Source organism: Delphinapterus leucas, chromosome 5 (assembly GCF_059928025.1).
Source record: "Delphinapterus leucas isolate spDelLeu-1000000601 "Yukka" chromosome 5, BTC_Dleu_Yukka2, whole genome shotgun sequence".
Taxonomy (NCBI): domain Eukaryota; kingdom Metazoa; phylum Chordata; class Mammalia; order Artiodactyla; family Monodontidae; genus Delphinapterus; species Delphinapterus leucas.
The window spans coordinates 101,716,377-101,739,689 of NC_143133.1; the positions used below are offsets into that span (position 1 = coordinate 101,716,377).

Here is a 23,313-nt window from a genome sequence, read left to right on the forward strand (position 1 = left end):
TTCAGCTGAGGCTGATTCGAAAAGTTGAAATGGGATTAGTCAAATTTTTATGTCGTGGATTCACTTCAGTCTTTTGGTTTACATCTTATTTATTACTCCTGGAGTCTTTTCTAAACAGAATCTCTAGTTTGCAAAAGGAGTATTTGATCTGCATTGGCCTAATTTAGGAATTCACTAGTAAAGTGCTGCCCCTGTAAGTGACCTTCCTTCAGGTGACACTGTTACTGCCACTTCCTTGTCAGAGTTACTGGATCTTTGGGATCATTAATCACTTCATCAATCTGGGCTTCAGTTTACTCTTCTGGAAAATGGGGATGATAATATTTACTTCCTAGGATTCTTATAAAGATTAAGTGAGATCATATATGTTAGCCCTTTATTTGGCACATAGGAAATGTTCAATTAATGTTGGCAGTAATTATCATGATTATCATTATTATTTTTTACCCTCAATTCCTAAATGTCTTTATATTGTAAGAATATAAGATTGAAAGTGTCTTACACACAGACTTTTTTTGATAAATGTTTTATTTTCCAGTTACAAAATGTAGTGATTAACTTAAAATTACAAGATCAGGGTTAGTTTCCTTTCCCTTCAAAAGATGATACTTAGAGTCTGCAGACTCCCTGAGCCTTCAACATCCAGAGACGCTGGAGATGGGAGATCTCATTATGTCTCTATTTTTCTTCTCTGTTTACTTAAGAATCTGAACTATATTTCAGCTTCCCTCTTTTCTTTCCTTTTTCTTTTTCTTTTGCCTAATGGTTCTCACCTCTTCATGTTTCAGCTAACATGCAATTTCTGAATAAGTGAGTTTTGCTTAATGATGGGAATGAGGCCCTGAAGATGTCTTGACTCTATAAGTATTCCTAAGTATGTATCTCAGTTAACTGGTGGGTGGGTCCTTGCAGTTTAGCCTGTTTCTGCCTGAGAATACTTGGTCAAATCTTAGATTGCTAGGTGCTAAAGTAGATACAAAATAGGGATTCTGTGTTAATTTCTGACACATATAAAATGTGAATTGAGTACCTCAATTGTGATTTTTTTTTACAACTTTATTGAGGCATATTTTATATTCTAGTGTTCAGTGAGTTTTAGTAAATTTACTGAGTAGTACTTCCATCACCATAAATCAGCTTTAGAACATTTTTGTTCCCACATAATAATTTTGAGGTTCATCCATGTCATAGTATGTATCATCAGTCTGTTCCTTTTTATTGCTAAGTAGATTCCATTGTATGAAAATGGCACATTTTGACTATTCATTTACCAGCTGATGGACATTTATGTTGTTTCCAATTTTTGGCTATTAAGAATAATGCTGGGGACTTCCTTGGTGGTGCAGTGGTTAAGAATCCACCTGCCAATGAAGGGACATGTGTTTGATCCCTGGTCCGGGAAGACCCCACATGCCGCGGAGCAGCTAGGCCTGTGAGCCACAACTACTGAGCCTGTGCTCTAGTGCCTGCAAGCCACAACTACTGAGCCTGCGCACCACAGCTACTGAAGCCTGCGTGCCTGGAGCCCGTGCTCCGCTACAAGAGAAGCCACTGTAGTGAGAAGCCCGCGCACTGCAACGAAGAGTAGCCCCTGCTTGCCACAACTAGAGAAAGCTCACGTGCAGCAATGAAGACCCAATGCAGCCAAAAATGAAATAAAAATTAAAATAAAGAACAATGCTGCTATGAATTCATGTGCAGTTCTTTGTGTGGACAGATGTCTCATGGTGGTAGATACCTATGTGTGGAATTCCTGGGTCATATGGTAAATTTATATTTAACTTTTAAAAAATTGCTATGCTATTTCCCCAATTGGCTGCATCATTTTATATTCCTATGTTATGTATGACTGTTGCCCTTTCTCTACATCCTTGCCAACACTTGCTGCTATCTTTTTTTTTTCAATTGTGGTCATTCTAATGGGTGTGAAATGGCATCTCTTATAGTTTTAATTTGCACTTCCCTAATGACTAATGATGTTGAGCATCTTTTCATTTGCTTATTAGTAAGCTAGACTTTTATGATTCTTCAGCAATGGATGCTATTTACCTTTCTGGCAATCTTTGTTCATTTTCTTCTTTTGAATCCACTGAATAGTCAGCAGTTTGGCAGAGATTAGATTAGATTTTTTACCTAAAGAAGACATGAAAATCTGGTCTAGGTGGTTTAGTGTACATATATTCATTTAAGATTTGCTAGACTGTGAGCCCATTGTTTATCTGTTTTCCTGGTCTGAAGTCCTATTATGTGTATATTATCTGTCATAAAAAATATGGCGAGGCCCACAAGTAGACTTTGGCATGCTTCCACCCCATCACACACCGTGATGTTTGTGTACTTTGGCTCAATGATCAGCAGTAAGCAGAAGTGTCTGCAGTGGCACAGGGCTGCCTTGTACTCCTGTTATTCCCTGTGACTCGCCTATTAGGAAATGGGGACTCTACAGGTATTCTTTTTGGCCCTTGTTTTTCATCTCCCCTAAACTGTAGGTGAATTTTTCATTCAAATTATATCACCTAAAAAAGAATTCTGTTACTCATTGTAGTTCCAAGTATTTGGGTAGAAGAAGGGAGGTGAAAAGTAATTCTGTGATGTAGTCACAGGTTTTTCTTTTGTGAAATACAGGCCAATTTAGATCAAGGCCAGGTTGTTTAACTGTTACTTGAGAAAGAATAAATCAAATTGCATTCTTGTGTTTTTATTTATTTATTTTATCATCCTTGTTTGGTTTGGTTTGTTTTGGTTTTTTTTGGCCATGCCACACAGCATGCAGGATCTTAGTTACCCTACCAGGGATTGAACCCATGCCCCCTGCGAAGGAAGCATGGTCCCTTAACCATGGACCTCCCGGGAAGTCCTGAGTTCTTGTGTTTTTAAATTACTTGTTTGTGTACAAATGTGGCATTTAAAATGCCATTTTTCTTAACAAATATATTTGAGACTTCTGTGGTGCCACAGGCTATAAAATATCTGAAATCTAGTGAGAAATACTGTATTTTTATTTTCACTCTTCTTTTTTGGGGGTGCTTTTTGATCATTTCTTTTGTCACATTGAACATGATTTAGTAAGGTAAATTAGAATAGGAAAAGATAGATTATCATTTGAATGATTAAGATGTGAGATATTTTAAAAGTTGTGTGCATGTTGTATTTGTCTAAGATTTGTGCTTTCCTTCATGAAGGAGTACTCATTGAGCATCTTCTGTGTGCTAGGTGTTATCCTAGGCTTTGGGGAGAGGAGGAATGGTTAGAGAGGAAACATAAAGAAAAGGTAATTTCTTATATCGCTGACTGCTGTGAAGAACATTAAATAGGGCATTGCACATAAAGTGCATATAACTTTAGTCTGCATATAACAGAAAACTCCCCTTAAGCTGGTTTAAGTAGCAAGGAAATATATTCTCTCATAACTGGAAAATAGGCTGGGCACCAGGTATGATCGGATCATCAGGGATCCTCTTCCTTCTGTCTCGCCACCCGGCTGTCCTCACTAAAAATTTTATCCTATGGCTGCTTCCCCCATGAATGCAAGATGCCTACGAGAGTGGACCCAACATCTCGAGGAAGGAGAGGGGTTGTCTCATTCCTATTTTTCTTTTAGGAACTGGGAGACCTGTTCCAGAAGTTACTCAAACTAGAGCCAAACTGGCGGGGTAATGTAGTTACCATGTTTGCCTTAGATTAGTTGTAGAATTGGCGAATTATGTACCATGCCACCATAGCCAGTGCCTGGCAGGGGCATTCGGCTCATCTTGCCAGAATGAAGATACCATTATGTCAGTAGCTTCTTTGTAACCTGAGACTAATAATGAGCAAAAGGGCAACAATGATTGGAGTAGGTGACAAGTATAACTTGAAGAGTAATGGAATAAAATTTATTTATTAAATGTGGCTGTAAACTTGTCATTCAATTCTTAGGGTTTCAACATAGTATAAAGTGTACTGTATTATATTTTTATTATTTTTTCAATTTATGTGCTGAGCAATAACTGAAATTAGAGCCACATGAGTTTTTAATTGATCCTAGGGTTTGCCCTCTTAAACCTATTCACTTTTTAGAACTTCAGAATGGGTAAATACAGTCACCAGTTTGTTCTGGGCTTCAGGAGTCCTGATTAAGTTCCTTGTGATGGAGTTGTTTCTATCCATACATGTGTCCGTAAGCTTTTACGATTTGGAGGACTTCATTTCTTTTCTCAAAAACAGTAGAGATGGTGCAGTGTTCATTAGTGAAAGTGCTTAGCTCGGCCTGTATAGTGGATGTTCAATAAATGTTTGTTGACTGAAATCCTTCAGAGCTAGAATACCCATATTCAAGACTAACTTAAGTGTTAGTAATTGTGTTAAGTAAAGGTGCTACATTTAAAATTGGCACTTGTTTTACTTTTCGCTTTTCTAGTCATTCATTCAAACAGCCATTATTTATTGGGTATCTACCATATGTCAGGCACTGTGGGATACAGAGGTAAGAAAGACGTCATCCCTGCTCTCAGGAAGCTCAAGAATCCAGGTGGGGAGAACCAGATATTATTATGACAGAGTGGATTTGCAGGAGGTAACCTAGGGTGAGAACCTAACCCAGCCTTGGGTCATCAGCAGGCAAGGCTGCTTGGAGAGGTTCCAGCTGAATCTCGAAGAATATGTGGGGGTTAGCCTGGGGAATGAGGGCATGAGGAGACAGAGATGAGGAAGCTCGACAGAGGCATCGAGGTAGGAAATTGCTGGGTGTGTATGGGAAACTACACAAAGTTCCTTTCTTATATAAATAAGACTAGAAGTAGGAGAGAGAGAGTGGAGGCTGGATAGTGAGGCAGGGGTGGGACATGGACAGGCCTGCATGCCTGGACTGGGAGTAGCTGAAGGCTTTTGAGTGCCATGGTCAGATGTGTGGAGTCCATCCTGGAGGTGAGGAAGGAAGAGGTGGCACAGCGGCAGTAGGGATGGAGAGGAGGTGAGGGTGGTGATATCTGTGTGGATATCATAGTATAGCTTCAGTTCTATAATACATGATCAAACACAGGAGAAGAACACTAAGACAGGAAGTTAAAAAAATGTTATGAGATTAAACTCTTTACAGTATCACTGGGTATCTTTTTAAAATTCATTATCAGGAATTCCTTGGCGGTCCAGTGGTTATGACTTGGCGTTTTCACTGCTGTGGGCCTGGGTTCAGTCCCTAGTAGGAGAACCAAGATCCCACAAGCCACATGGCACGGCCAAAAAAAGAAAGAAAGAAAAACAAAACTCATTATCAAAAATAAATCTCTATAAACACAGCAAAGGACAGAAGTAAGATAATATTTAACAACTAGAATTAGCTCTAAGTAGCTTTTACAGCTCTCTTTGGTACGTGTTTTGGTTTTTCATAGTTATTGGAATTTTTAAACTATTAACACAGTCTGTGGCAAGCTATTTATTTTTGTAAATTAATATGAAAAATAAAGATTAAAGCATTTCCTTTTTTTTTTTTTTTTTTTTTTGCGGTACGCGGGCCTCTCACTGTTGTGGCCTCTCCCGTTGCGGAGCACAGGCCCAGCGGCCACGGCTCACAGGCCCAGCCTTTCCGCAGCATGTGGGATCTTCCTGGACCGGGGCACGAACCCGTGTCCCCTGCATCGGCAGGCGGACTCTCAACCACTGCACCACCAGGGAAGCCCCAAGATTAAAGCATTTCTAAGGTAGTATGTGATAGAGATAGAATTTGTTGGAAGTAGATACAGTTTTCTTGGGAGAGAAAGAATTAATATTAAAAATGACATTTAAGGAATGTGAATCAGCACAGTGCATCTTATAGCAATACATTAAAAACTATAATATTAAAAACTCCTTGGCAGAGAACTGATAATTTTTCAGTCATACATGTAAATTAAAGTCAAACTTGTTTTTGTCTAAATCATGCCTAAGTCCTGAGGAGTGAATTCCTTGAGAACTAAGTACATGGCTTTATGCTTGTGTGGCCCCGGGCCCTGTGGGACTTTGCACATCGCCGGGGCCCTAGAGATGAATTAGAGTGGCCTCTCGCTAAAGTTCAAGTGGGAATTACCAAAGTGTCCTCACTTTACCACAAAAGAGCTTTCAGATGACACAAATCCCATCTAGCTACAAGATCCAGAGAGACTAGGACAGAGGAAGGTGCCTTATATGTACATGAAGAATTATGTTTCCATATTCCTCGACCTTGCTCTTTTTACCCTTTTCTTTAAGGGGGAAAAAAACATGCTTTCCCCTTTTTCATGAAAGGAAAAAAAAAAAAAAAAAAAGAACCCCAAAACGTGCTGAGGCAGCAGATACATAGCCCAATCCCTTGTCTTCCTGCTATATAGACATATAACAGGAGCATATCATCAATTTTCTCTCTTCCCTTGTAATACCAGTGGATGTTTTCCCCCCTGGGAAGTAGCATAATAGTTTTTCAGATATTTTAGCTTTTAGGAGAACAGCTTTTTTTGAGCTTTTGTCAGAGACAGTCTCCAGGGAAGCAGGTAGTTACTAATACTTCACTATTATTATTTCTCTCTTCCCAGTGTTTATGTTTGCAAAGGAATTTTGTGTAATTATGGATTCCTATAGCCTTTTCTGATAATTTGTGGTCACTGACAGTATACTGTACCTGAAAAAGAAATGAACTTTCAAGAAATCTTGAGGCCATTGTGCTGTTTTTCTAACAGGTGAGGGATGGTGGCATTGTTTTTCATACTTCCTTTATCTTTGAAACCTGATGAATGTAGAACTAAACCTTTTTGCTAAGGTGTCCCCTAACACTCAACATTATTTTTAGACTGTCTTGTTTTTAATTGAGTTTTATTTCCCCATTCAATTGCTTATGTTTCCCTATTCTTGGGCCATTTTATGTGCGCACATATGTGCCCAAACCTGCTTCTAACTCTCCATGAGTCCCCTGGGTTTAGGGGCCATCCCTTCTCTTTTCTTCTTCCCCGTTTCTTTATACAAGAGAGGATCTTATTTATGATCCCTGAATGCTTAACTAGTTCAGTGGATAGTAAGAGGGAGGTCTTGTACCACTTATTTAGCAGGCAGTGATGTAGAAGGGCATCTGGCTTTAGTAATAAATACTGGTATGGAAATGACTTCAAGATGAAGTTGCTGCAGGTGAAAAATAGGAACGGAACTTGGGCTAGAAGGCCCATTGCCATCTGCCTTGGCCATTGACTCACCTCTTTAACACCCCTCTTTTGTCTTTCATTTCCTGGGCATCTTCTGTAATTTGTGTTCTGATTGTTTCCTATCTGAGAGGTATGACTTCCCAGAGGGCAGGGGCAGGCACTGGCGTGCTTGTGAGTGAGTACCGGGAACTTGGAAGTTAGCCTCACGGGGTAACGCTGTGTTCTAGTCTTGAATAGAAATTCAAAAGGAAAAGAAGCTGCTCTAAAGCATTGTCAACTAAAAAAATGCACAACCTAGAAGCTGCGAATTATGTTTTATTCAGTGGACTTTCGGAGGACTTCACCCCAGGAGGCAGCCTCTCAGATCTCTCTGAGGGACTGCTCCAAAGAGGTCAGGGAGGAGCCAGAATATGTAGGAGTTTTTGCAAAAGAACCAGGTAGTCGGAACATCAAAAGATTATTGTCAATTAAAGAAAACCAGACAAGTTAATAAATTTAGCACTTTTCTACATATGGGAAGATAACAAGCTTCTAGGCTCATTGAAATCATTCCTTTGATACACACCTTAACTAGCTAGGGCCAGTATCCTATTTTTTTTTCCCATTCTGAATCCCCTCATATGCACAGTCTGGTGTGGCCTGCAATGGCTGATGGCTGCAACATCCTTTGTTTACTGCTATGGCAGGTGACATTCTTTGTCCACACATTGGACCAAAAAAAGGCATGGACCGCAGTGGGTCCTGAACCTATAATTCTACAGGTATTAAGAGTTCATGCAGTTGGACACGTGGCATATTCATTGCCATGATGTGATTTCCAGGTACAAGTGGGTAACAGAAGTACCTTGTATGGTTTCCTCAGGTAAGCTTTTAGGGGAGGTAGGGGAATGTTGTAGGCCTGCTGAAGTGGCTGACCATGTTGCCTCCTGAATACAGTGAGTGCCCGTCTGACTGGGTTTTGGTCTTCCTGCTGGGTGTCTGCTGCAGCGTCAGCCTTGCTTCTTGTGTTTCAGGTGAGATGAGTGAGAGCCGAGCAAAGAGAGTTCGAATCAAGGAGGTGGACGGCTGGACCCTGAGGATGCTGATTGACTATGTTTATACGGCGGAGATTCAGGTGACAGAAGAGAATGTACAGGTAAGGGGGATGCCTCATATCACTTGGTCCTTTACACACGTCAGTGTTCTAATGCAACAGGGCATACCTATACATAGACACTTTGTACCAAAGTAATAGGATTTGTTGTTAAAACTCTATTTCTAAGAGACATTATAATGATTATAGCTTTTTAATAATGTTCCTGATTTCAGTATCTTTTATATTCTCAAAGTTCTAAGATACAAATCCTTTAGTTCTCTGAATGATGCTTGTTGTTTTATGAAGACACGGTCATGTTCATTTATAACTACAGTGCTACCCATATTTTCCTTTATTCCCTAGAAGGTTAAGTCTGTAAAGGGTGTTTTTGGCGGCCAACAGCCTTTACTTCTTTGACTATTTCAGCATCCTCTATTAGTGATTCTAGATTTTAGCTAAAATTTGGCATCGCACCTCTCTTACTTTCTATAAAGAACAAATGTTTTATATATATGATGTAAATGTTTAACTAATAGAGGTAGATGTGGAGTAGAAAGTGAAAGTCCCTCTTTAAAACTGTACTTCTCTTCGCACTCACCAATCCCACACTCTGTGATTTACTCTCTTTCCCCATAGGGTAGCCTCTGTTATCTGTTTGGTGTTAATCTTTAAGAACATTTTCTATGCAGTTACAGACACACACACACACACAGACACACACACACAATTTTCTTGATATAAGTATACTTTTACTATACCTGTTGTTCTGTAACTTTGCTTTTTTCACTGAACAAAGTGTCTTGGAGTTCTTTACATGTCAATACATATGAGTCCAGCTCATTCTTTTGTGTGGTGTCCTGTATGTTAATCAGCATATATGATTTTTCACCTTTACAAAAATGTTGCAGTGAATGAACATTTTTATATTTGCATCCAAAAATTTCATGGGATAGATTCCTCAACATGTAATAGCTGGATCAAAAGGTACATTCATGTTTTAATTTCTGATAGGTATGCCAAATTGCCATCTAAAAGTTTGTATTTATTTATACTCCTTCCAATAGGTAGACTGTATTTTGAGGACAGCAAAAAGAACTAGGACTAACTTCTTAAGAAATAATCTCTGAATTCTACTTGTACAAATAGGAAATCTTTTGTCCCTTGTAACTAGTTGAAATATACTGCAAAATATTTGAATTTGGAGACTGAAATCTTTTCACTTTAACTTGTTAGAGCATGCTGTTATTAAATCTTAAATACTGGCAGTGGTAAGGCCTCCTGGTGATCCTTAGATGGCCTCAGTTAACCTCTGCTTGGAAGTCCCATTCATGAGGTAAAGCATTTGAAAAGCCTTGGTTGATCCTGAAGTCATGTACAAAGGTGTGAATCAGATGCTACATGAACCTTTTTTTAACATGGAGGAAAATGTTTGGTACGTGTAATCTCATTCTGGTCTTTTCTGTACAGGTGTGCTATTTGCTGGATTCTGGGGCATTGGTTTCAACAAGACCCTTATCTTGGGTTTCGTTTGCTCCTTGTTTTTATTCATTTGAGTGCCTGAGTCTCACTGTACCCTATATCTGACCTTCAGTAAATGAATTACTGATTGGTTTCTTTGATTCACATAATGTGTCACATGGGGGAAAATTGCAAAAGGTGGTTTAGGCCTACAAGACTGGAGTGTGTGAATTCAGCTCTGAATGCTGTTTGTAGTAGCTCTTGTGGTAGAGACATTGGCCTGTGAGGAACTGGGAGAACGCTTCTCATGTTTCTTTTAATAACTGTCATATTCCAGTCCTGAAGTGTTAGTCATCACACCTCTCAGAAAACCTCTTGCCCTGCCAATTTGCCTTTGTGTATATTGCTAGCTCTTACAGGAATACATTGAAAGAGTGTTACTTGGCAGACTCATTAAATGCTTAACATTCACATTGTTTTTGGTTTTTTTTGGAAGAGGGATGTTTCTTCACTGTAGGGGTATCTTGGTATATAAAGCCTTATTTTATACTCCATTGAAAAATACTTGTTTTGCAAAAGTCAGTTTGGAAATAAAATTGATTAAAATAAGCTACCTTTTCCATAACAAGTATTTTAAAAAATTCTTTCTATTATTATTATTTTTAAAATTTATTTTATTAATTTATTTTTGGCTGCATTGGGTCTTCATTGCTGCACGTGGGCTTTCTCTAGTTGCGGAAAGCGGGGCTACTCTTCGTTGTGGTGTGCGGGCTTCTCATTGCAGTGGCTTGTCTTGTTGTGGAGCATGGGCTTTTAGGCACACGAGCTTCAGTAGTTGTGGCACATGGGCTCAGTAGTTGTGGCCAGTGGGTTCTAGAGCGCAGGCTCAGTAGTTGTGACGCATGGGCTTAGTTGCTTTGCGGCATGGGGGATCTTCCCAGACCAGAGCTTGAACCTGTGTCCTCTGCATTGGTAGGTGGATTCTTAACCACTGTGCAACCAGGGAAGCCCCATAACAAGTATTTTTTATTGGAATACAGAGTAAGGGCTTACCTATCAAGACACACTAAACTGCTCTTTCCTCTATTTTGTATATTTTTGTCTGTCTGTACTTTGTTAAATCTTTCTTCTAAGTGCTGTTCACCTTAAGGAAAGGAGCAGTTCTGGGGAGGTATCTGTTATTAATGTGAAGCTAAAGTTTTAAATGGCCCCAACTAGAAGCTCTGCTCTGAGTATATCTGCTCTGAGAGTGTTGACAGTGGGGACAGAACTTTCTGTAATTCAAAGGTTTATTGTTGTCGGTATATTTTCTCATTAGACCTAGAATCAAATCTCTTGTCAGGTAACCTCCCTTTTGTACATTTCTGTTTTCTGTTTTCTTTATTCTGTTAGTAATAAAGTAGTCTTAGGATAGCAGGTATCTTAGTCTTCTACTTTGGGACTGCATGTTTTTATGTAGAAGCATAGTGCCATAGAATGCTGAGGTCCAGCTGTCTTAGAGTCAGTTGGTGACAGAACAGGACCATAACCCTGGTTTCCCTGATTCCTAATTAAGGGTCCCTTCTGCGATACTATGCAGTCTCCTTATTACACAGATTTAAAATATATATAATAACTGTTTGAAGTGAATGTTGTTAACTTTGAGTCAAAATGAAGGAATGAAGTAGTTTGAAAGATTAACTCTAAAGAAGGGACAATTGTCATTTTATTATATAAGTAATAGGGTTTTAATTCTGGCTGTTTAGGGTTTCCTGATTATTTTTTCTTTTGTTATTGCTGTTGTTTTTTTGTTTTGGTTTTCAAACTTTGATTTTGAGTTTGGATGGTTGCTTTTAATTATGGTAACGTTGGGGAATAATTTGAGCCAAATGAATTTGTTTCTTTTTTTTAAAGAGAAATAAAAGGAGAATACATATTTTACCATGACCACACTTTTAATTGAATTTTTTTGCTGTTGTTGCTGTTGAATAATTTAAATTACTTGTGTTTAAAGTATCCAATCAAATTTTATAAACTTTATATATATGGGACCAGAGAAAATAAAGCCAAAGCCTACTATAAAAGGAGGTAAACTTTTTTGGGGTCATGGACTCCTTTGAGAAGCTAATGAAAAACTGAACTCTTTCCCAAGTAAAGGGCACTAAAGTATATATGCATGAAGTTTCACATACATGTTCAGAGAATGCATGTACTTTGTCTCCTCCCACCTTCCCCATTAAGAATACTTGACTTTTTGTGTATGTTTGTGTGTGTGTGTATTTGAAGGGTTTTCACATGGGTTTATCTTCAGCTGTGTGCTAGGCATTTTACATATGTCTTAGTTGATATTCACCAGCATATTAGATACGTATTACTCTATTTTGCAAATGAGGAAGCTCAGAAAGGTTAAGTAATTAGTTCAGCATCACACAGCAGCTATTAAGTTGTCATTAACTACTAGTGTTATTGAAAAAGAGAGTTTGTATATTCAAAAATAGAAGTACATTTATAACTGAAAAACATTTTTTCAGTATCACCAAAATTATTGAAGGTTTATTATTCTTCATTTGATGTGTTGATGAACATTTTGGAGAATCCTAAAGGATCTTGAGTTTTTTAAAACATTTACTTTATTGCTAAATTTGTGGTTTTGTTACATATGTTTTTACTTCTCAGCTTTTGGGCATTTGTTTTGGCTTGCTAAAAGTAGATAAGAGTTTTTCACCTGATGTAAGTGTGAAAAACTAAGGTAAGGCTATTAATAGTACCAATGTAAGTAAATGGTCTTATTCCCAAATTAATATTATAAGTGTTCATCTATAGGTTCTGTCTACATTAGAACTTTTATCATCTCAGAATTGAAGAAGCATCTGATAATTTTGAATGGATGTGTTTTAAACAGTTCATGAACTGTTTACACTTTTATGTTGCATAAACTGGAATTATTTGAGATAGAAAGTCTCATCTCTTTAAAATAAGAGCAGAATTTATTTATTTTTTAATATCTTTGTTGGAGTATAATTGCTTTACAATGTAGAGTTAGTTTCTGCTGTACAACAAAGTGAATCAGCTATACATATACATATATCCCCATATCCCCTCCCTCTTGAGCCTCCCTCCTATCTTTTCTGTCCCACCCCTCTAGGTGGTCACAAAGCATTGAGCTGATCTCCCTGTGCCATGCAGCAGCTTCCCACTAGCTATCTGTTTTACATTTGGTAGTGTATATATGTCAGTGCTACTCTCTCACTTCATCCCAGCTTCCCCTACCTGCCCTGTGTCCTCAAGTCCATTCTCTACGTCTGCCTCTTTATTCCTACCCTGCCACTAGGTTCATCAGTACCGTCTTTTAGATTCCATATATGTGCATTAGCATATGGCATTTGTTTTTCTCTTTCTGACTTACTTCACTCTGTATGACAGATTCTGGCTCCATCCACCTCATTACAGATAACTCACTTCCGTTTGAAAAAGGAACAGAATTTAAACAAGAGTTTTTCAAGAGATAATTAAAATTAATTATTGGTAATAAACACACTAGAGTGTTTAACACAACCTCAGTACAGTAGAAAATCGGAGGTCGTGTGTCCATTTCCTTGGTGGTGTAGGGCAGGGTGTTTGTTGTTTGAGATGGGACCAGAAGTGACAGCAGTGTGTCATTGTGGAGCCTTCTACCCCTGAGGGCTCCTGAAAGGAGGGCATCGTAGGAGGGGCTTCCATGATAGGAGTCCTGTTGATATGGTTGACCACTTAATCAAAAAAAGGCTGAAGGGGAGAAACGGTTAAAAAAGAGTACTTGTATACCCTAAATATTTTATTTTAACCCCAAACATGTAACTGTATGGTCTTTCGTTGTAAATGTAAATGCTAGTCTTTCGTTGTAAAACTAAGTATGGCCCGCTGCTTGGAGAGCCACACGCTTGTTCTTGCACATACCACACCACACTGATACATCAGCTCTAACTACCCAGCGCTTTTAAAGTGCAGCGAGAGCTCAGACACTTGAAAAGAAATCTCAGTGCAAAGTCATCTTCAGACTATACACTTTCTCTGACATTTCTCACACGTCTAATTTGATTGAGAAATTTTTTTGTGGTAACACATTGATCAAATCATTCTTAGAAAAGCTCTCTTTTTACATGCACATGTCATTGGATTACATATACTTATTCAAGTTATATAATTTCAGTAACAAGTGCAAGTGTTCCAAACAAATTGGGAGCAAACCTAACATGCATGAGTTGGTAAGTTGCATCTCAGGTGGAGAGGAGCAGTAGAAGTGTGCAAGCCTGTTAGAGTGTACAGAGGGCGTGGGAGAGTTGGTTAGCCAGGCCAGTAGATTAATAAACGGGAAGGTTGGTAAAGGGTGCTTTTGCTGTATTTCTGCATTGTGCAAATAAACATTGAAATGAGATTCCTGTTGATGGATATTTATTTTAAAAATGGACATTGAAGACACCCTATGAGTTAACAGACATTGACGGAATATTTGCTCCGTAGTCAGGCCTATGCTGATGATTGTCCTGATGCTACAAAAAATGAACAAGGAACAAAACGTAATGGATAGAGTATAGACTTAAACTGAATTTGAATCTTGGCTTTGCTATTTAAATGCTATGTGACCTTGTCCATATTCCTTAACCTCTCTGAGCCTGATTTTCTTGTCTGAAAAAGGGGGATGATTCTGTTCTTTCTTATATAAGACCTTGTGGAACACTGTGATTAGATAACTGGTTTATATAGAGGTGAGACATGCTGGGACTTCATTAAGAGCCCGGTTGGGAATGAGGCTTGAGCCAGAAATAAATGGGGCTAGGAATAATGGCGTAATTTGGGGCAGGGCGGGTGGCAAGCACTCAATAAATATTTTTTAAATTGAGGGTGGCATGCATTCCAAATTAAAATGTTCAAGGATGAGTGACAAATTCAGGTATGAATGAGGTGCTTTAGGATGCATGGCAGCAGGGTCTTGTGGTGGTGCCTACTGTTAGGCTGATGACAATGTCTTTGATTCAGGAAGAGCTCCCCTGAGTGAACAGTGATCCGAACGTACAGCTCCTGTGTTCTGGCTTGTCTGGAAAGAGACTTGGTAAGGGCTAGGCAGTTGTAATGACCAGAGCTAAGTAAGTTTGGGATTGTGGTGTCTGTTAGGAAACGGACAGCAAACCCAGAATCTGGGGTCATGCTCAGTTCTGTGGGGCTTTAGGGTTCACATTGTGGCTTGGTAAGCATGGGGGTGCTTTGGGGGAGCACACCACATTTAGCGCAGCAGGATTAATAACGGACCATAATCATTGAGTAGGCTCCTAATAAACTTTGCAGTCTTGGTCAGGATCAGTTTAGGACTGAATTGGACTGAACTTGAAGATTTAAGGCTTTTAAGGTCTGCAGCTAGACCAGGCTAGTTCACATAAAAATTAATAACGATTTTACTGCTTTTTATACATGGCTTGCTCTTTCCCTTTCATACTTCTAAGCTATTGAGCTTGCCTGTTTTTCCACTGCCAGTATTGGTCCTGATAAATTCCAATTTTCAATAATAGTTCATTAAAAACTTATGGAGCATCCATTTTGTGCCAGACAATGTTCCAGCTGTTGGTGATGCAATATCAAACAAGACAGGCAAGGCTTCTGTCCTGAGAAATGTAAAGCCTCTTACTTTACATGTAATTGGGTGTTTCTAGTGACTGTATATATGTGTACATTAGCCAGTGTGCATCATTCTTAGGATCTAGGTATCTAAGTGATATAATTAGTAATCAGAGGATTGTGTGGTTAGTGTGGAGTCACAGAGAAGGGGGTTTGCTTCAAATGGATAAGAGAGGGCTCTAATGGACTATCAAACACACATTTCTAGTGACTAGAATATTGATTGAGTGCCATCAAATCCAGTGTCTCTCCACACTGTGTGGTATCCAGAAAAACTCTGACAAATAACTGCTCTTCAGATAACCCATTTCTGAACATTTGATATTCAGTAGTTGTCTTTTCTACCCTCAGTCACTTGAGCATGTGACAAACTGTACCAGCCACAGTGCTTGTTGAGGCCAGAATTCCAACCAGAGGGTAGAGGGCTGTAGTATTTTTGAACTATCCATCTGTCTCCATATGGAAATTGAATAACATGGACCATTTTGCACCATATGTTAAAAATAATTTTTTATGACACAGACTATAACTGTACACTTGATTATGGTTTAAGCTTGGTTACAGTCATGTTCTAGATCTGCCCTTTGGTTATCCTGATTGAATGACCATTCTCCATTCTCAGCCACGCACTTAGAAGTTGCCCAAGTACCAAAGGAGTTCAGTAGAAGGAAGGCTCATCTTCAAGGTGAACAAAACATCTACTGAACAGTTTTACAAATTTTTACAGTGGCATCTTAGCATAAAATTATTTAAGTGAGTATATAATACTGTATATTTAAATTATTGTTGAACAACTCAACATAATAAGGAGCCCTTAGATTGGCTGTCTGCTAGAAACTTCATGGGCCGGTGGACTCTGGCTAGTTGTCCTATTAGAATTCAAAGCTCAAATCTTGAACTTACTATTGACTTCACTAATGGCCTTGAGTAAGACATTAACCTTTCTGTCTGCTTTACAGCTATTAAATGAGGCTAATGATGCTTTGACACCTCGTAGAAATGTTGTAAAATATACTAGTTAAAGCTTCTAAAAATATTAAAGTGCTTTATGAACGTTAGCCAGAAAATGGAACAGCAATAAAAAGACTTGAGGCTGTGAGGAAGAAGAACTCATTTGAGGTTGTTTGGGATCGCTGGCTAAAAAGTGCTCATGTAATCTTTCCCTTACTCTATATTCTCAGTCTTTATAACCAGGATGTATTATTTGTGACCAAAAAAAAAAAGATTCTTAATTTGCTATTGATTTCTCTCCACCCAACAAGTCTTGTGTATTTGGATTAGTGCGGAGACAGCACTCTGGAGTGATGGCAGTACTGTTTCGTATCTTCGATTTATAACAGCCTTTTCCATTGGTTTGACTGTGGTGGCTGCAGATATTTCTCATAGCAGAGTCTACAGAAAGCTTACTGTTTTTCCACTTGAGTTCTGTTTCTCTTATGAGGTAGAGCATTAAGTCCTTTGTGTCTAAAAGGGTTTTGGCAGAGGATGTGCTTGGAAAACACTTGTTAAAACTTAAAAAAAAAAATGCCTTGACTCAAACCTTTAGGATTAGTGGTTGTTTATGGTATAGCAATGAAAATCCTATCATGGGAGTGAATTTATCTGACATTCTAATACCTAGAGATCTGTTAACTTAGTATTTTATCACTTTACCAGAATAGTGATAATTTTAGTTTATTGTTATTATCCAGAGGCAAAAATGATGACTTTCTTTTACATTAATAATTACTGTAAAATTTTAAATTATTTACAATTGAGTTTTGATCTTAACTGTATTTTATCATGTTTTAAGTTAGAACTCTGTAAGCCTCATAATTTTAGCCAAAATATTTGACCAATGAGAACATCCATTTTTAATCATGCCAGTTAAATTATGTTTTACTCTATATAAGTTAAGAGTATAGAACAGATGAAGAACTTATTTAAAATTTAATATGGAAGAAGCCATTGAGGTCAGCTAGTTTGAGATAATCTAGTAGCTTTATTATAAGAATATCCTATAGAACTAGATGGGCATCACACTTGAAGTGGTTTTTTAAGTTCTTGTTTGGAGAAAAGCTAGTTACTCCAGAAGCATTAGTAATTATGTTATTTGCTGTAACTTCATATCATTAAAATACATAATCTTTGAAGATGTCCAGATGGTTGAGTCATTTTGGAGTTCATGTTTTAAGGCACTGCATGTGGTATATAAAAGGTATTTATCTTGATGAACAAAAGATGACTCTATCCTGATTATGACTTAGCATCTTATAAGCAACATTGAATAATTTGTGCAAGGATGAGAAAAATTAGAAATAAATCCTTATCAGGTGGATTATTTTTTCTTGATCTTTGATCTTTGCCTCATGTTTAGGTATGGAGCCTGTGTGGGAGATAGGACGTTTGCATCTGGCATGTGGCCAGTGTTAAGGGTCTGTCTGTCCAAACCAGTTTAGGTGGTTAGAGTCTAGAGCTGTTAATTTATCTGTGATGCTGGCATATGTGGTTTGAGATAAGCCAAAGGTTTTATAAGCCCTAGCATTATTGACATACAATTTTTAAAAATTACTACCTTTTGAACCTTGATGTATTAATCCCATTGTCAGGTTAGTAAAATTAATGCACTTCTGATCATCTGTTTTTTTTTTTTTTAATATTTATTTATTTATTTTTGGCTGCGTTGGGTCTTTGTTGCTGCACGAGGGCTTTCTCTAGTTGCAGCAAACGGGGGCTACTCTTCCTTGCAGTGAGCAGGCTTCTCATTGCAGTGGCTTCTCTTGTTGCGGAGCATGGGCTCTAGGCGCGCGGGCTCAGTAGTTGTGGCTTGCGGGCTGTAGAGCGCAGGCTCAGTAGTTGTGGCGCACGGGCTTAGTTGCTCCACGGCATGTGGGATCTTCCTGGACCAGGGATCAAACCCGTTTCCCCTGCCAATGCAGGCGGGTTCTTAACCTCTGCGCCACCAGGGAAGCCCTGATCATCTGGTTTAAGTGTACTTGTGCCTTTCCTGAGGACATATAATTTATGATAACTTTACTTTGTGAAAGTATAGCTGTACCACTAACATGTATTCAGAAGCTTTATGATGACTAGTGTAGAAATTTGGTCATGTAAGTACATTTGATTTTTTTGGGGGGGTTAGTTTCTTATTTAGGATTCTATCAGATAGGATTATTATTTTCCATTAAAAATTTTGTTTCATAATTTATTAAGTCCTTCCACTGACCTCTGGTTAATCTCACTGGTGGCTTAAAGCAATCGTTTCCCCCCACCTGGTGGGCTGTAGATTACATTCCATAGATTTTAACTGTTCAATTTGCTGTTCAATTTGCTAAGTGTTAACAAATGCATACACCTGTTAACCCCACCCAAATCAAGATATTGAACATTTATAACTTCAGGCCCCTTCCCTGTAAATCCCTCACCCTAACTCGAGGGTGATATGATCTCTATTATAATATATTAATTTTGCCTCTTGAACTTCATATAAATAGAACCACATAGAATGTATTCTTCTGAGGCTGACTTTTTTGGCACAACGTAACATTTGTGAGATTCACGTATGTTACCACATGTTCCAGTAGTTTGTTCTCCCTTATAAATATGCTGAGTACTCCTTTGTGTGGATTTACTGCAATTTACCATGTTGAGGAACATGTGTTTAAAGTTTTTGGCTGTTATGAAGAAAACTTAAAGCACTTTGATAAGGGACATTAACAATAACACACTATAATTAAGCTCTAGTTGGGGTCAGGTAGAGGCTGTTATTAAGATGGATGAACTTATTTAATTGCCTATTATATATGATTTTAGTTTTTTCTTTTTCTTTGTTTTGCTTAACATGTGTTTTCTTATCATGTATTTTCTCACTTTTCATTCTCCAGAAATAATTTGATTTTATCTTACAGTCTCTTTTTTATGTTAAGTCTAGGCTTTGAGAAACAAAGTTGAGAGATGATGTATGAATATTGATTGCAGACAAGGTTGAGAGGAGAGAACACAGAATAATTTCTGATGAAAAATAACATGTACCTGAAAAGAGCTATTTGTCTAAGGAGTAAGCGTGTATGACGTGTGTGTGTGTTTGTATGTATGAGAGAGAGAGAGAGAATGTGTGTGCACATATGCACATGCATATATGTCTGTTTTGATTTAGCATTATATTTACAAAAAAACAAAAGAAATCTTCAAAAATTATTAGCAGTCTCTTCAGCCTTGAAAAAATCCCATTGAAGTAAATTTGGTAATCTATGGGGTCTTCTGAATAATATAAAGCAACTTAGAAAGAAGTTGGAAAAGGCATAGGCATGGACAAAAAGGGCGAGAGGAAGGAGAGGACAGAACAAGAAAGAGAGGAAGAGGAGGATGTAGGATGTAACTGAGTCATACTCTGCCCTCACATGACCCAATTTTTTTCTTTAAAATAGAGATCTTGCTTAAGGCCTTACTCATTTTATTACACATGTAAAGTTGTTCCCCATTAACTATTCTATGATACCTACTGAACACTGATGGTTAGATAAAGACTCTCCCATTTTTATCAACATTACAGATTTTGGAACAAGGAAGAAATATTTGTTGATGGAAGAATAATGAACCCTTGGTAAAGGATCTCTTAAATTGATCATATTAGGAATTTTCTTTTTTCCTTCATTTAAAAAATTTCTGGTTTTCAGACATGTTTGAATGAAAGTTGAATCCAATCCTATTTGTGCTTAGACCAGATGACTGACACAAAAGGGAGATAATGAATACTTTGACAATTATATTTGGCAGTTAATTTGGTGATTATCATCCATAGTTGTAAATATATCCATGCAACACCTTTGAAAAGTCAGAGGTGTCCTTAGTCCCCTGTATTAAGAGATGTATATCTTACTTCTGTTCTTTGAGTTAACTGATAATCTTGGCCCTTTAAACTTGCCTGTTTTTATTTTAATTAAAAAAAAATATATTTTTGAGGCCCACTGATGGCACTTGTCAGTGTCTATTTTCTTCTTTAGACAGTAAGTCGATGCCTTAACCTCACAACCCTGATCTAACCGGCTTAAATTCTGGTTATGAAGGTAGTTGTTTGTGAAATTCTGAGGTTGTGAAAAGGAAGAATCTTAGAGGATCTGATGGAGATACAGAAGAGAATTTTGACCTATAGAAGTAAAATGTATGTTCAGTTTGTCGAGAGACCAGCAGTCATGTTTTTTGATTTGTAGTGATTATAGAGAGGAGAGACTAAAGGAGAGGAGATTAAAATGGATTAATTCTGATTAATGATAGGAGAAATAGAATAAAATATTCTTCTTGGAAGAAGGGACTACCTGCCTTCTGTGTTTCAGTTACTTTGCTAAATGCTGACCTCACTTAGTCTTTGTAACATCCTGGACAGAGGATGTTTATTTTTTTTTACAAATCAGAGAATTCCAGCTCTGAGGGGCTAAGTGACTATGGTGATACAGTGAGTATGGAGCTTATCCAGCCTTCAAGGCCAGAGCTCTCTAACTCTAGAGCTTGTGGTAGAGTTTCCATTCTCCATTCTTTACACACTAACTCCATTCTGCCCGTGAGGCTTTACAGGAACTCAGTGACAGATTGGGGATTAATATCAACAGCTCCTGACTCTCATGCCTGTGAACTTTAGACTTTGTGATCCAGAGACCACTGTGAAGGGCAGGAGCACTCGGATGATGGAAACTCCACATGCCCCTACCAAATGTAAGCACTGCCTTTTAGAATCCAGGCTCTAGGATGACTGGTATATTTGTTCATTTTGTTCACTCCCAAATCCCCAGAACCTAGACTAGTGGTTGGTATTAATTAGAAGCTCAATAAACGTTTTTCAAATGAATAATGAGGGAATGCCCATAGGATAGGTTGGCCCTGTTTGATGAATCGAGGCTGAGCCAGGCAAGAGGTCCTGGCAGGACAGGAGGAAGGGGACCTGGGAACAGACATTTGTACTTTCTGGGCAGGGACTCAGGGTCATGATTTTGGTTTCTCAGAGAAGTGGTCAGTACACAGTACAGTAGGGTCCACTGGGAGAAGGGACCTAGTTAGGGGAGCATGTGGGCTGGAACTGGGTCTGGGGGGCAGAGCATCACAGTGCCCAGGGCCACATCAGTGTGGGGATAAATTAGTGCCCACTGGGTTGAGCTGCTTAATTAGAGCCCCAACGTTCTCTCTGCTTAGAGATAAGATTAGATTCAGATCTAAAGCTTCCAGCTATGGAACTGATGGATGCAAGGGCAGGGAGGTGAGCTGTCATTGAAGGACCCATGGACCACTTTCTTTACTTATGTCCACAATGTGTTAGGAAAAATGAATCCTGTGGGAATGTTCAGGTGTTTTGTTTGTTCAACATTGTCTTACTAATCAAGTTCCTTGAGATCAAAGGAACGTGATTGATGTCCATTAAACTTTTTCTAGTATGATTATAGGTTAAAGCTGTGTATTCACTTAATTTTATAATATGATTGTATCTTATTGCAAATATTTAAGAAATATTAGTTTTTCAACCATTATTAGTTTTCATTGTCATTCATTATAATATTTCATTATGTGAGTGTAACATAATTTAGTTAATTGTCATACTGTTCAATCTTTAGTTGTTTCTGTTTTTTTCCCTACTCTTATAAGTAATGCTAAAGTAGAATTCATGGATGTAGCCTGTTTCATTTTTTGAACTATTTTCTCAAGGTACATTCCCAGAACATACTTTCAGGGTCAAAGGCTTTAAACTTTTATATTTTTTGGTAGCTCTTTATGAATGTTGCCTGTTTCCTTTCTAAGAGAGCTGACTAGTTTATAGCGACAGCAAAAATGTGCTAGGGGCCAAGGTCTACTATACCTTGACCTGAATGTTTGATGTTAATTTTTTTAATCAGTAGTCATAAAATGCTCTTATTTTAATTTATATTTATTTGATAATTAGTGAGGTATCAAATATATTTTCTATTTTTGTATGTTGTGTTTGTTCTTTTCCAAATTGTCCCTGATTATATCTTTTACTTTTAGAATATTTGATGCAAAAAGAAAGCAACCTTATGCTTATTGTGAATGATCTGGCATAGAACGTCATCTTGTGAGGGAGAAAGGAAATCGTGGCATTTCATTGTAATGGGATTGAATGTTCAAACTAAGAACAAAAGCCTTGAATTAGCGCTAATGTGCTACTCTGGTCATGTGCCAGGCACTGTGTTGAATGGTTGACCAACTTTTTAAATTTTTTCAACAACTCTGCAAGGTAGGTGCTGTCTTCATTGTACATTTGAGTCACTGTTGACTAAGTTGGAGACTTTAGAGAAAACTTGGGTTAAAAATAATGGAAGAAACAGCTGTAAAAAGGGTAGTATAGGACAGGGGGCTTTCATCCTGCCTGAAAACCATATTGCCCCCATATTTCTTCTTTCAGTGCTACCTTTGCCTTTCTCCTTCATTTATTATATCATTGGAAATCACGTCAATTACAGATGTGTTCTGCTTAAGAGTCAGCCTCTTTTAAAACTTTAAATACCTCTGGAAGGAATTTGTCCTGGAAGGTGATGTGTTATTAACTCTTAATATGAATTAATAATACGATGGCTTTCCTTTTGACCCTGCTGGCAGTAGCTATCCCAAGGAATGGAGCTTGGGTTGGGGGGGAGGGTGTTCGGAGGGGGAGGTGAGGTAGGTGTATTTAGAGGATGAAACACTTAGCAGGAAAGGCAGATCTGGGTGGAGAATCATAGCTGGTTACACAGCACAGAGAACTGGCTGCCTGTGGCCCAGCTTTAGAGCTTTGAGATGTAGAAGTGCGAATGAGGTGGCAGGATGCCAACGACAAACACTTCCTATTTCAAAACTCTGTCCCTGGCCAGGCCTACATCCCAGAAAGAGGAAGGAAACTTTCTTCTTCCTTCTCTGTACCCACTGCCCCCTGAGGTCATAGCAGTCAAGTAGTAATATTATGTTCATTGCTATTGTGGTTTATAACTATTTTTAATACTGTTTCTATGGGTAAATGTGCAATGAGTTTCATGTAGCCAGTTGAAAAAATAAACTTGTGGAACATGACTT

At 38.2% G+C, this 23,313-nt stretch overlaps 1 protein-coding gene across 10 annotated transcripts in view; it reads left to right on the forward strand.

Moving 5' to 3' along the window:
- Positions 1-23,313, forward strand: part of KLHL2 (kelch like family member 2) — a 126,369-nt gene that overhangs the window by 34,637 nt on the left and 68,419 nt on the right. For 8 of the 10 annotated variants that reach the window (XR_016393360.1, XM_089912288.1, XM_022561617.3 and 5 more), the window contains one exon: positions 8,138-8,259. Coding sequence is in view for 9 of the 10 variants with exons in the window: in XM_089912288.1 (XP_089768414.1) it covers positions 8,138-8,259 (122 nt within the window). In the remaining variant the exon portion in view is untranslated. Of the gene's footprint in view, positions 1-5,574; positions 5,679-8,137; positions 8,260-22,278; positions 22,502-23,313 lie in introns of those variants that run through there. The other 2 variants (XM_089912293.1, XM_022561618.2) reach the window with 2 other exon arrangements.